At 33.4% G+C, this 14,227-nt stretch overlaps 1 protein-coding gene across 1 annotated transcript in view; it reads right to left on the bottom strand.

The window, feature by feature from the left end:
• Window positions 1-571: 571 nt before the first annotated feature.
• Window positions 572-14,227, bottom strand: part of LCA5 (lebercilin LCA5) — a 52,348-nt gene continuing 38,692 nt past the window's right edge. The window contains exons 4-8 of the mRNA XM_023223090.2: window positions 9,060-9,197; window positions 7,997-8,093; window positions 7,030-7,172; window positions 4,657-4,789; window positions 572-3,443 (exon numbers count right to left, since the gene is read on the bottom strand). Of these exons, the coding sequence (XP_023078858.1) occupies window positions 2,581-3,443; window positions 4,657-4,789; window positions 7,030-7,172; window positions 7,997-8,093; window positions 9,060-9,197 (1,374 nt within the window). The 3' untranslated portion in view covers window positions 572-2,580. The remainder of the gene's footprint in view (window positions 3,444-4,656; window positions 4,790-7,029; window positions 7,173-7,996; window positions 8,094-9,059; window positions 9,198-14,227) is intronic.

The raw sequence follows: 14,227 nt of genomic DNA, 5'->3' as shown, positions 1-14,227 counted from the left end.
AATTTCAAGTGATATAAAAGGAGACTAACATAAAAGAGGAAAGTTTTGTGTAGAAGGGGAAAAACTTTTTTAAGGCAGATTCGTCACAATTTATGGTAACTTCTTTAATTCTAAGAAAATCCATATTATCCCATAATACAAATTTCCCTTCCCATTTTCATCTGGGAGATTTACATGCTCTATCCAACTAACAATTAGGGATATCAGAAGTCGAGTATCTTGGAAAATGAGGTGGAAGAGGATGATCAGAAAAATTGCAAGTCAGCCATGGAATGAACTTGTGTTTATTTCACAATTCAATTTAATCCTCTTTACCCTCACCTTTTTTTAAAAAAAAAATGAGCAATATGTGTCATTATGATAGCCATTAACGGTGAAAGGATTAATTAAAACTATAATTATCTGATAAGACTAGCATACTAACCTGATTTAGAGCAGACTCATCTACTTTAACTAAAAATACTGAACATAAAAAAAGGTGTATAATGAAACAAAAACTAACCCTGCAGGTCCTGTTTCCATTCCATATTTTCTAAGTAACTTCAGGTATCACTCAAATAAAGAGTCATAGTGCATTTTACATTTTTATTAGTAAGAGTTCTGAGTACAAATAAATTTAATGACATTTAGAAAAAAAAAAACAAGTTACCCTCTAAGGTTTGTTCATAAAGAAAACCCTGTTTTGTACATTTTAATTTCCAATTTTAATGCTTAATATCATAATGCCTTTACATCTATAACTTAACTTTAGGTTTAATTTTAATAATTCTGTCTTCTTGCATCTGGTTAAAGAGATCATCAGGTAGAAAAAAAGCAAAAAATTAGGTTAAATGACCTGAATAAAAAACTTAACTAAAAAGTTTTAAAAGCCATTAAAACAACCTAAAACTTAGAATACTTTTGGCAGAAAAATTAGCAGCTAGGAACAAAATTAACATTACATAATATTTTACCAAGAACTGCATTGCAAATAATATTGTTTTACATATATTAGAATGATTTGCAACATATTATAGTAAATGGTTATACATATCAGACGTAGAAATCTATTAAGAAAACTTTTTAATATAGTTTAGCACTTTTGAGATATTCTGTTCCCAATAAATGAAAGGAACACAATTTAGAAGATGATAGGTGGTACATCTTTTAATTGGAGACCTAACCAGGTAAGTCTTGATAAACAGTCATGCAACAAAATTCAATAACATGCATTTATAAGAACTCAGAATTAACACAGTAATGCCTTCCCCTCATCAGTATGCATGCCTGGCATCAGAAATCATACTACGAGCAAATGCTAGTAAATTCTTGAAAAAAAACAGCTGACTTTAGAATAAGTGCCAATCTAAATTTTTTACTCTTCCCAACACACTATTTCCACCACTCTTCATTTTAACAGTGTTTTCTCCTTGGTTGGTGGTATATTACTGCTTTTTAAAGACCAATCATATCCAGCATGATCCAAACTCATCAACTTCTCTATAAGCTGAAGTGAATTACAAACAGTCAAAAGACCAATGCATTTAAACAGAAAACTATCCACTCTAGTCAGCAAGGCAGAAGTCCTATGTCTAAAAATCTTCTCTACAAAGTTGCTTTAAAACTAGTCCTGTAAGTCCAATAGTATTACACTATTGTTGTCTCCTTGGTTTGAGGAGAAGTTCAAATCTTAAAAGCATTAACATTTCCAAATTATATTACTCTGGAAACATAATTGAACTGAAGATCTTTCTGTAACATATTGGGATAAAGTTTCTTCTATTCTTTGTAATTGGTATGTATTTCTACTATTCCTTGCATTTGGCATGAAATCTTACACCCAGTCACTGAGATACAAAGAATGTAGGAGAACAAGGAGAGGAATTACACTGTATCCAAGCTTCTGGGGGCTATGACAGAGAGCAACTGTCCTTGCAAACAGAGAAATGTCTTCTGAACTCAATGTAATATTCTAACAGAATTGTAGGTAAGTGATTTCAAGTAAATACTGAAATTGGGAAATGAGTAGTGTTTAGCTGTGGGTACTTCCAGAGGAATGAGAAATCCCAATGTTGTGACTGCTATCACTCAAGAGTAGCTCAGCACTGCCATGTAAGATAGGGACCCCTGGCCCTATCCATAAAGTGAAGGGCTCCTAAGAAGCACTGGTTCTCCACCATCTGGAGCTACACTTCCCAACACAGACTTTCACCCTTAATTTTCATTCAACAATTAGTGGGAAGACTGTATTTAGCTCAATGAGAATATGATCAAAAATACATAAATAGGGATAAAAGTAGAAAAGGAATATCACCTCCTGTGTAGTTAAACTTGCCATAGCACTGGTTGAAGAGTTAAAATCTATTTCATTTTTCAAGATACATTTTTATTTTTGGTTTCATTCAAAAAAGCCTCCTTCATTCTTGGCAAACTATCTATGTGGTATATGTATGATCTACTTTTTAACTGCATTGTATTTAGCTATTAAAAATCATTCCTTAATAAGGACATTGTAGCATTAAAAAGTCTAAATGTTTATAATAAACACTGTATTAAAATATTTCAATATTTACAATTAGGAAAAATGTATACTCCAGTCAGTCATCTCAGTGCTACTTCTTCAATTTCATCTTCTACAGAATCAACTGCTTTTACTGCTGGTTTATCATCTGCGTGTTTTAATCGGTGCCTATTTGGATTAAAACTTCTTCCTTCATTGAGGAAAAAGTCTTCATCTTCATCTTGTTCTCGATCTCTGCTGCCTTTATCCCCAGGGAGAAAATTTAGAGGGTCAATGTCTCCTTTACCGGAAGCCACAGAATTTGGGTCACTGCTTTTGGAGGAAATGGTGCTGCTACCACTGGCACCAAATAACTGTTCCATCAAATTAGCTTTTTTCTCTTTTCTTGTAATTAAATCTACACCATCTTTACTAAGTTTTTCCACACTGTTTCCTTGGAAATCCAAAAAACTACTTTTTTGACTAAATGGATTTGACTTCTCTGATGTTTTTGCAAATGAAGGCACATACCTACCAAATGCAAACTCATTAGGGGAGGCTGGACTTCTAACATTTCCTGAATTTTGACCTTCTCCTTTTGGAGTTGAGAAATCGATGTCTTGCAAATGATGCCCATTAAATAACCTCTCTGAGGATTCAGAGAACCTGTATGTTTTGGGGCTTCTCTCTGGGGAGTGTAGTTTTGATTCAAAATCAGGTAACAATGGCAGAACAGGGTATTTTAGATTTCGAGGATCTTGGAGTTCTCTGTCAATTTCATTCAGTTTAGCAAGTAGCATTTCTCTCCTCAGTCTTTCTTCTTCCTCTCCTTGCAATTTATCCATATTCTGAATTTGATATATTTCTAGTTGGTACCTTCCAGTTTCCCACTCTGGCTTTTCTTCTCTTTCCAGTAAATATGTCTTTTCTTTTTGCTTTTTATCAAGTTCTTCTCTTTCCCATTCTGTATGAAATCAAATTTTTTTAAATGGGGTTTTGTAACAGTCAGTATTTTTAAACAGGAAAACTATCAAGTTTTATAAAACAACCATATTTAATTTGGGTATAGTAAGTCAAGTGAGAAAAGACATCATAAATTTCATTTTTACTTGATATTCTGGGAATAGAGAATAATATATTTAATATGTATTGCATTTAAGATCCTCATTTATAAAAAAAATTTGTTCTTCAAGATACTGGTGGAGAAGAAAGGTTCTTTGCCTATTTTTTACAACTAATATAATGCTGTATGGTAGGGATGGATGGATAGATGGAGTAAAGACTCTACACTTAAAAATAAATGAAACCTTTGGATGTCATGTCCTGAGATATGACTTACGTGGTATTCTGACAGAAGATGCATTAACTTGAATCTAATTAAGAGAAAACTTCAGACAAACCCAAAATGAAGAACATTCTGTTTTTAAAAATGGGTCTATATTCATCAAAAATGTTAATCTCTCACACACATTCTCTTTTCCCTCTCTCTCTCTGTACATATATATATATGTAACAAAAATCTCCAGATTAAAGAAGACTGAAGAGATATGAAAACTAAATACAATTCATGATCTTGTAACAGAATGAAGAAAACGCTATCAAGAACAATATTGTATCAACTGACAAAATAATAATATGAATGACAGATTAATGTGTTGCATCAAAATTAAATTTCTTGAAGTTGAAAACTACATTAGAATACGGTCTAAGAGAATGTCTTAGTTTGGGGAAATATACATAGAAGTATTTAAAGGTATGGGCATGAGATACACAACTCACTCACAAATAGTTCTTTAGCTACTCTCGCAACTTTAACTTTGAAACTACTTCCAAATGAAAAAATTAAAAATATTAAAATATGTAAGAACACTGCAAGTATAGTAACTTTAGTAAATGGCATCTGAATTCTACTTCATCAGAATTTTCTGAATGCAACTCATCCTTATTCCCTAACCCTAAATAGCAAATGACTTAGAGTGTTCAATTTTTTTTCTTTCCTTAATAACATTATTCAAATGTGTACAGCTCCTGATAAGCCATCCCCTACCACTGTATCCACCTTTCTTTGTTCTACCTAACCGATTCACAGTTAAGTTGGAAGATATTAGAGGACGCTCACTCTTTCTTTCCCAAGGAATGCTGACTTGTCACATGCTTAAACAAATTCTTTTTCTTACCATCCTCCAGCTTTTCAACCTCCTGTTTTACGACATGGAGTTCTTCACCTTTAACAAAATTTTCTTCTCTTTCCACAGTTGGGTTTAGAATCCCTGCTTCTCCATGCCCATCTTGCTTCTGAGACTGCAAGTCCTATTATACGTTAAAAAAAAAAAAAATGCAAGTTCACAAATTATAGAAAAGGGGGGGAACTAAACAACACAGATTTATCCATTAAACATGATTACCAACTAAGTTAAAAGTTAATGCAGATTTTCAATTAATAAATCAGTAAATCCCAAGTCACCACTCCTTGAAAAATGCTTCAAAACCACACAGGATTATTTCTATTAAAATTGTAAAGAAGCATTTATAAGACGTATTAGAACCAGCATAACTGAAGTAAAGCCAAAATGGTACATAAAGTTCTGAAGAGACAAGTTTTAGAAGGATCCTTGCTTTGTGCATTTTCACCAAAAATCTGATTAATTCAGTTAACCAGTAATGGCTATTTGCCAACTATGCGAATCAACTGAGATGCTGTTGAACTGTAACATGAGCAGTGACAATACTATGTCCAAGCCTCCAATTAATATATTTTACAATATTCAAATCAAATAAAAATGTTATACACTTAAAATTCCTTGTTTCCTATGGTAACTTTCAAATATGTGGGTGTGTGATTTTTCTTAATAAAAGTGAAATATCTATTATTAGTAAAGACTTGTCTAGTATCCATTTTCATCTTCTTCCTTTTAGCAACAGAATCCTGTGAGTTTTAGCAGGACATAGAGCTGCTTAGCTGGAGACTACATTTGCTACCCTCCCTTGCAGCTAGAAAGGACTAATGGAAGGGGAGTGGAAGTCCATGTGCAATTTCAGATCACATTTACAAAACCAAATGCTACTTGCCCTCCATTTCCTTGTTGCCCTTTCCCACAGGGGTGGTAAGCAAGTTCCAACCATACACAAGAGGGCTACACTCTTCGAAATGGAAGATCAACAAGACAGGGGATGACTACCATGAAACAAAGCTGTCTACCAACTGTCAACTACCAACTGACTTCAGTCTATTACAAGAGAGAGAAATTTTTCTCTCACTTGAGCCACTCTATTCTTTTTCCAATAGCAACTTAGCTTGTACTGTAAGCTACCATTTGGTGAGGCCCTTAACAGTGGCAGGTTCAGTCTAAAGAGTTTTATGAACATCATGATTATTTCCAATTTCATGTGACTAAAAAATAAATAAAAAATAAAAAATAAAAAAATTTCATGATTACTCATTGTCACAACCCTGAAAAGTAATCCATCCTAATTTTATAGATGAGAAAACTGAGGCTCCAAGAAGTCACACAATTAAAATGTTAGAATTTAACTAAAATGAGAGCTAACTCCAAGGCTCTCATACTCTTATACTCTTTTCACTATATCAGGTTTCTATTCCTTCTGTTGAATGTATACTATAAAAAGACCAATTTTTTTAGTTCTTTTAAAGTTAATAATTACTCTGTCATTCCTCACTTTGTGATCTCAAAAAGACAAATCAACATGATCTAGTTTCAGTGACAGTACAAATACAGAAACACACTTAGCGGACACAACTAACTTGTATGAATTATCAAGCAAAAATAAATAAACAAGCTAGAATATACAGAGAAATCAAATCAGTCCATCCTTTCTGTTTTACACCTCAAGAAGAGACCTCAGGGTCACTGGGAAACTTATAAGGTATAAACATATACCATTGTATGAAATATGCTAGGTTGCCGATATGTTGTTTTCTTTGGAGTTTAAGCGGTAAACATTAAAGATAAAACTCTCTTAGAGAAAGAGATTTTCCAGTGATTCAGAATGGAGGTCCTTTTAAATGAAAGTCCAACAGAGACTCCCTGAATTCCACTCTAATTTGAAGAGGATAAGATCAGATTCCATTGCCATTACTTTGTTCATTATTCAGTCAGTTATCACGTAAAATTCTCTTATATAGGAGACCAAAAAAAAAATTAAACCTAGTCAAATTCTAAGAAATCAAATTCTAAGAAATCATAAGAAAACTACTATTACTTGCTACTAAACATAAAAGTACTGAGGGTTTTCCAAGACTATCTTGGTACATAAGAGAAACTTAGAAGGCAAATTCTTCTCTTCTGCCCCCAACCCAGGAGGCACAATCCATCATTCCGAAGCACCTGAAATATGTGATGTAAACTAAAAGAGTCAAGACAAAAGAATTTTATAAAATACACAATACCTCTTTCCCTTCAAAAAGGCTAGTTGCATATTCACATAGACATAGTACTAGCTTCATTACTGAAATTTTAAAATGTTTGATATTGTGTTTTTACGAATAACTTCATACTGAATTTGGTAGATAATAATACTGCTAAACTCACTAAAGTAAGATGTTCTGGTTCTTCCCATTTGTTTTCATAACACATAATTGTTTCTGGTGTTAAAGGATATTCCTCTGGCTTGAAGTCTTCCATCGTTTGTACTCCTTTTGTACACAGGTCTGCAAAATCACTCTGGCATGCAGCTACAATGAAAATCATTTTAAAATTATTATTACAATGAATAATGCCAAAATATATGGAATTCAACTGGCATGTATATATACACACATATATATATATGCATGTATGTGTACATATACGTGTACATTTAAACACACCACTTCATTTAAATGGTGAATACATATATTCACTTATATTCATTATATAAATATAATGTATGTTTTGCTCAGCTTAATACTCACGATTACTATTTTTGTTTCTAGGATTTACTGGCAATTGTATGACTTGGGGAGAATTCTGACTACAAATGCTTTAAGTTTCACAACGTTTATATTTTAAAATCTTGCAATTCACATAAGAGGGAAATTACAGTTTTGTTAAAAAAGAAAGTAAAACTACAAATAACAATACAAAGTATTTGTAGGTGAAATCAACTGACATCTCAGATTTACTTTAAAATATTCTAGAGAAAAGTAGAAAAAAATAGATGAAATAAAACTGGTAAAAAGAATAACTGTTAAAGCTACATGATACATAAATCAAAGTGCATCATATTACTCTCTACTTTGGGGTATATTTGTATATTTTCAAAAACATTTAAAAAATTATAATAAGGAAATTTCAAAAAGTTATGTAAAACAATTTTAACAGCCTCTCTTCTGGGGAAAAAAACAGAGAAAACTGAAAAGAATTTCTGAAAATTGTCGGAAATTTAAATTGCAAAAAATACATTTATTTTAAATATATTTCGGTGAGATTCTTTTCCTTCCCTTCCATTTCAGAATTATTGTACTCTCACTAAATAATAGCAATAATATCAGTTTGTGAACAATCATAGTTACTATACCATTTTTTCTTAATGCAAGTTCTTTTTCTTTATTTGGAGAGGACTTTGGCAGACGATTAGAATATATATTTTTTATATCCAGTTCTCTCTCCTTTTCCTGAAAACAAACACAACATAATTAAGGAAGTAGAGTCTCAGTTTAAAACAAAACAAAACCCCTCACTTTGTCATCTGGTATTTTCTTACCATATTGAAAGATACCTGGTTCAGCTTCCTTCTGTAACTACCAAACTACAGAAAAAAACGTCTCTAGTATACTGAGGTTAGGATAGAGCAATAATTTTCCCGAAGAGTCTAATATGTCCTGGAAATTTAAAAAATTAAGGCAAATTTCATTTTTTACCCATTCTTACCTGATATAGCTAGCATAGTCTTAACTGAGACACAGAGACAAATAATTTAGTTAGTATCTCTCAAATGTAAGTTCTGAAATATTGATGAGTTAAAAATTAGACCACTCTTTTAAACACAGGCATACTTGGCCATTTTGGGGCTGTGGCTTTTTCTGAGAATTTTATTAACAAAAAGAAAACATAAGATAATGTATAATTTTGCACTATTTTACACAAAATTTTGTGCAAAATTTCATTCTATCTAGAACTCATTGATGACTTCAACGTAGAATGAAAATTGCCTGTTTTAACAAAATTAAATAATTTGAATACTTTCTCTAAACACTGTGAAAATGAAGAGCATCATTTGAAACAACTTCAAAAATAATAAATCATTGGGTGATCTAAGGAAAAACACTGAATTATTCAACCATGCAACACAGTGAAGCTCTAGTTCCCAAAATTTTCTTCTATGATTTTACAATTTACTTCAGTTACATCATTTCTATTGGTGTATTCAGTGTTTCACCCTTTTTTGTTTTTGTTTTTAATTTCACTTTGTTATAGTGATTATACCAAAAACCTTTTCTAAGTACTAAAGACAATACCAGAATTTTGTAAATTATATTGTACCAACTTACAAATATGAATAGTAATATTTAGTGTTTTAAAATATTTAATTTTCATCTAATACACATTATGGAAAACATAATGCAATTTAAAATACTTACCTTTAATTTGTGATATAGTCGCTGTACCTCCTTTTGAAGAACTTTATTTTCATCATATGCATCATATGCCCTTTTCCTTTCAGCAAGCAACTGTCGTTGGAAACTGTTAGTACTCAGCTCAAGGTTTTTTGATAGCTCCTATATGTATAAATACATAAAAAGCACTCCTTTAAAAAAAACCCAACAATAAAACATAACACATAGCAGTGTCAAAATGATGTTTTTAGTGGTATTGTCCAAGACCTACAAATCAGACTGGGCATAGCATTCATGTACATAAGCTCTGTTTACCAACAACTTAGTAAGGTATCAAGCCTATTATTCCTATCTGTTTTTCATAGTAATTTGTAAATAAATTCTTAAGGATGGGATGGTGGCTCATGCCTATAATCCTGCGCTTTGAGAGGCCTAGGCGGGAGGAGCACTTGAGACCAGCCTAGACAACAAAGCAAGAGCCCATCTCTATAAGAGTTTAAAAATTAGCTGGGCATGGTGGTGCATGCCTATAGTCCTCGCTACTCAGGAGGCTGAGATGGGAAGATCACTGGAGGCTGGAAGTTTGTGCCAATGAACTGAAGCCTTGGTGACAGAACAAGACTGTCTTCAAAACAAAACACAACAAAACAAACAAACAAAAAACCTTAAGCACACACACATTGCTTGGGCAAATAATAAGATACCAAGACAGATAAAATTACACAGCACTACCAAAGCTGCAGAGAGTACCTAGAGTAAAACATCTCTAGATAAAAACAATAGCCATTTCCATCCATGGTCTTCAAATATGTTCCATCAAGTTTATAAAATAATTTATGTTAAAATATTTTCTTATAAAATAACTTAAGCTGTCAAGACACCATCTCTAACTTGTGGTTTTTTTTTAAAGCATCTTATAGATAGATAGACAGATAGATAACAAATAAATGTTTATTATAAGTATAAATAAAATCACAAAGAAAAACAGAAAGTAAAAAGCAGTTACAATCTCATTACGTTGTGATAATCACTGCCAACATTTCGACGTATATAATTTGAGACTTTTATGTATCTTTCTCAGTAAATAACACCATAAATCCCTAAGTCAATCTACTGTAATAACACAATCTTTTTTCAATGGAATAGTATTGTACTTTACAGATTATCATAACTTAACTAAATTCTGCTGTTCAATATTAGGGTGCTCCAATTTTTCCTAGAGTGAACATCCTAATATATCTAACTTTAATCATTTATTATTTCCTCAGGGTAAATGTTAAGAAATAAAATGTCTTAGACTTTATCTAAATCAAGAACTCCTGACCTTTGAAAGGTCCCATTAAGCAAATGAAAAGATAAGCCACAGACTAGGGAAAATATGTGCAAATCCCCTACCTGCTAAAGCAGGGGTGCCCAAACCCTGGGCTACAGAATGCTACTGGCCTGTGGCCTGGTAGGTACCGGGCTTGCACAGCAGGAGGTGAGTGGCAGTGAGCAAGCGCGAGCATTACCGCCTGAGCTCTGCATCCTGCCAGATCAGCAGCAGCATTAGATTCTCACAGGAGCACAAACCCTATATTGTGAACTGTGCCTGTGAGGGTTCTAAGTTGTACTCTCCTTATGAGAATCTAATGCTTGATCATCTGAGATGGAACAGTTTCAGCCTGAAACCATCCCCCTCAACCCCGTCCATGGAAAAACTGTCTTCCATGAAATCAGTCCCTGGTGCCAAAAAGGTTGGGGACCGCTGTGCTAAAGGACTTGTATGAAGAAATGTATAGAGTTATCCCTCTGTGTCTGTAGGAGATTGGTTCCAGGACTCCTGTGGATACCAAAATCCAGGCATAGTCAGGTCCTGCAGTCAGTCCTGTGGAAACTGAGTATATAAAAAGTCGGGCCAGGCGCAGTGGCTCATGTCTGTTACCCCGGCACTCTGGGAGGTCGAGGCAGCGGGATCACAAGGCCAAGAGATCGAGACCATCCTGGCTAACACGGTGAAATCCCATCTCTACTAAAAATACAAAAAATTAGCCTGTGTAGTGGCATGTGCCTGTAGTCCCAGGTACTCGGGAGGCTGAGGCAGGAGAATCACTTGAACCCGGGAGGCAGAGGTTGCAGTGAGCCAAGATCATGCCACTGCACTCCAGCCTGGGCAACAAGAGCAAGACACTGCAAATACTTTTATTTCTGCATTTGGTTGTGGAATGTGGAACCTGTGGATATGGTGGGCCGACTGTGTTTATTGAAAAAAAAAATTTGCATAAGTAGACCCACTCAGTTCAAACCCGTGTTGTTCAATGGTCAACTGTATATTACATCTAAACATCTATATCTGTCCCACAAAATTCAGTAACATGAAACCAAACAGCTCAGCAAAAAATGGAGGAAATATGTAAACAGATAATTCACCAAAAAGATATCCAGAGACAAATGGGCACATAGAACAATGCTTCAATACCATAACTTATAAAGGAAATACAAATTAAAGCCACAATAAAACAATGCTATTTATCTATCAGAATATCTAAAACTGGAAAAACTGAGCATACAAAATGGCTAGGATGAGTAGCAACCAGAATTCTCACACACTTTTGTTTTGGGAATGTACAATGGTACAACCATTTTGGAAAACAGTTGGGCAGTAAAACATACATCTACTATATATAACACAGTCATTCCACACTTAGGTCTTTACACAGGAGAAATAGAAGCCAGTGTCTATACAAAGACTTCTGCATGAATGTTCACAGCAGCTTTATTTGTAATAGTTAAAAACTGGAAACAATCCAAATGTCCATCAATGGGATGGATTAATGGATAAACAAAATGTCACATATATGTATACTATAAGGGTAACCACCACTTAGCAATAAAAAAGAATGAACAACTGATACTTTCAACAACATGTTTGAAACTCAAAACAGTTTTGCTAAAGAAACCAGGAATAAAATAATACATACTATATGACTCCACGTATATAAAATTCTTAAAATGCAAAGTAATTTATAGAGACAAAAAGTAGATTAGCTGAGGAGTAGTGGGCAGGGATTGATAAAAGGGAGGGAGTACAAAAAGGCATTAAAATTTTTTATAGATAATAAAAAACAGTAAAAACAAGTATATAAGTTTTGAAAAATGAAGCTTCTGGGTTGATAGACATTTGTACAATTTTAAGGTTTTGAAAAGCATTACCAAAATGCCCTTAGAAAAGGTTGTAACAGTTTACATTTTCTTTGAAAGTCTAGTGGCCTTTATTTCACTAGATACTTATAGTAACAGGATACTGTAATTCTTTAATCCATCAGATTGGCCTAAAGAAGGATACAATTGTTTTAATTTGTATTTCTTTGATGACTACTAAAATTAATTTTCATCTTTATTGTCCATCCATATTCTTCATGAAATGTTTTTGTAATGTAATAAGAATTTAAAAGATAACGACGAAATGAGGAAAAAGCAAACTGATAAACAAAAGAAGCAAAAAAGTTAAGAATTTTCCAGAATTGAAGATATAATGAGAGATGAAGTTGGAAAGAGCATCATGATAAAGACTGGATCAGAAAAGAATCATCAAGGGATGCTAAATTTTGATGAGGAACAAGATATTTACATATTCTTAAGGCAGCTCCACATGGACAGATTATTGATTTCACTGTAAGAGGAAGAACAGTTGATGGGTAAATGTTAGAGAACTTGAGCAGCACTTTGGCTAGGAGATCAAAATTAACATCACTAGTGAAGGTCAGGAGATATCATGTGGCTCCAGATGTGATATCTTAAGAAGGAAAATAATATTACCTATTCAGTATTCTCACCAAAAACACAAAAACCCCAGTCTATACACAATGAAACATAAAAGAAATACAAAGTTAAGGATATTCTATTAAATGAAAAGGGGTAGGGAGCTGTATGCTTCAACAAATGTGAATGTCATAAATAAAACAACAGTATGTGGAAATGTTCCAGATAAAAGAAGGCTGGAAAACTGGACAATTCAGTATAATACTTGACCCTAGACTGGGTCCTACTGGAGAACAGAAAGTACTATAAAAGATATGATGAAGGCTGGGTGCGGTGGCTCATGCCTGTAATCCCAACACTTTGGGAGGGTGAGGCGGGCAGGTCACGAGGTCAGGAGTTTGAGACCAGCCTGACGAACATGGTGAAACCTCATCTCTACTAAAAATACAAAAATTAGTTGGGCATGGTGGTGTGCACCTGCAATCCCAGCTACTCAGGAGGCCGAGGCAGGAGAATCGCTTGAACCCAGGAGGTAGAGGTTGCAGTGAGACAAGATGGCGCCACTGCACTCCAGCCGGGGTGACAGAGAAAGACTCTATAAAAAAAAAAAAAAAAAAAAAAAAAGATATGATTAAGTCAACTGAAAAAAAACAGACAGTAGATTAGAGGAAATTATTGTATAAGTGTAAATCACAGTATAACTACAATTTTACTATGGTTCTATAAGAGCATAATCCCTATTCTTAAAAAATACATGCTGATGTATTTAGGGGCATGATGTATCCAAGTTACCCTCAAATAGTAAAAAAAAAAAAATTGTCTATATAATATTATAAGACAAATGGGATGGGATAAAACGTTAACAACAGATGAATCTGGGTAAACTGTATAGGAGTGTTCTTTGTACTGTTTTCATATTTGCAACTCTCTGTAAGCTTGAAATTATTTCCATATAAAATATTAATTTAAGAAAATCCTACCCCCCTAGATATTTTGGAGCAAAACAGGAAACCATTAAACGCAATAAGAATGTGTTAAAAAAAAAAAAAATACCAGGGCTAAAAAATACTCAAGTTCCAAATGATAATAACTGTCAACCTGGGATCTAGCAAGACCCAGTGAAATTATCATTGAAGAGTAAAGATAAAATATATTCAGACAAATACTAAAGAGTGTTGCCACTCAGAAGCTCTCACTTATATATATATTTCAGTTAAGAAAGGAAGTGAACCCTGAAGGAACAAAAACGAAAACGGTGACATGCAAGAAATAATGGTAAACTAATAAATACTATTAAAATACTAAGAAGAAATGTTTTAAAATTTAAAATACTGTTAAATTAAAAGATTAAGTAGAAAGAAAAAAAAAAGCAAAACCAAATTCCCACATGAGGACTAAATCCAGAAGGTTTCAGTGGTGAAATCTAACAAATTTTAAGAAACAGATTATCT

This window comes from Piliocolobus tephrosceles, chromosome 5, assembly GCF_002776525.5.
Source record: "Piliocolobus tephrosceles isolate RC106 chromosome 5, ASM277652v3, whole genome shotgun sequence".
Taxonomy (NCBI): Eukaryota; Metazoa; Chordata; class Mammalia; order Primates; family Cercopithecidae; genus Piliocolobus; species Piliocolobus tephrosceles.
Note: the sequence above shows the minus strand (reverse complement) of the source record. Positions and strands in the feature narration are given on the sequence as shown.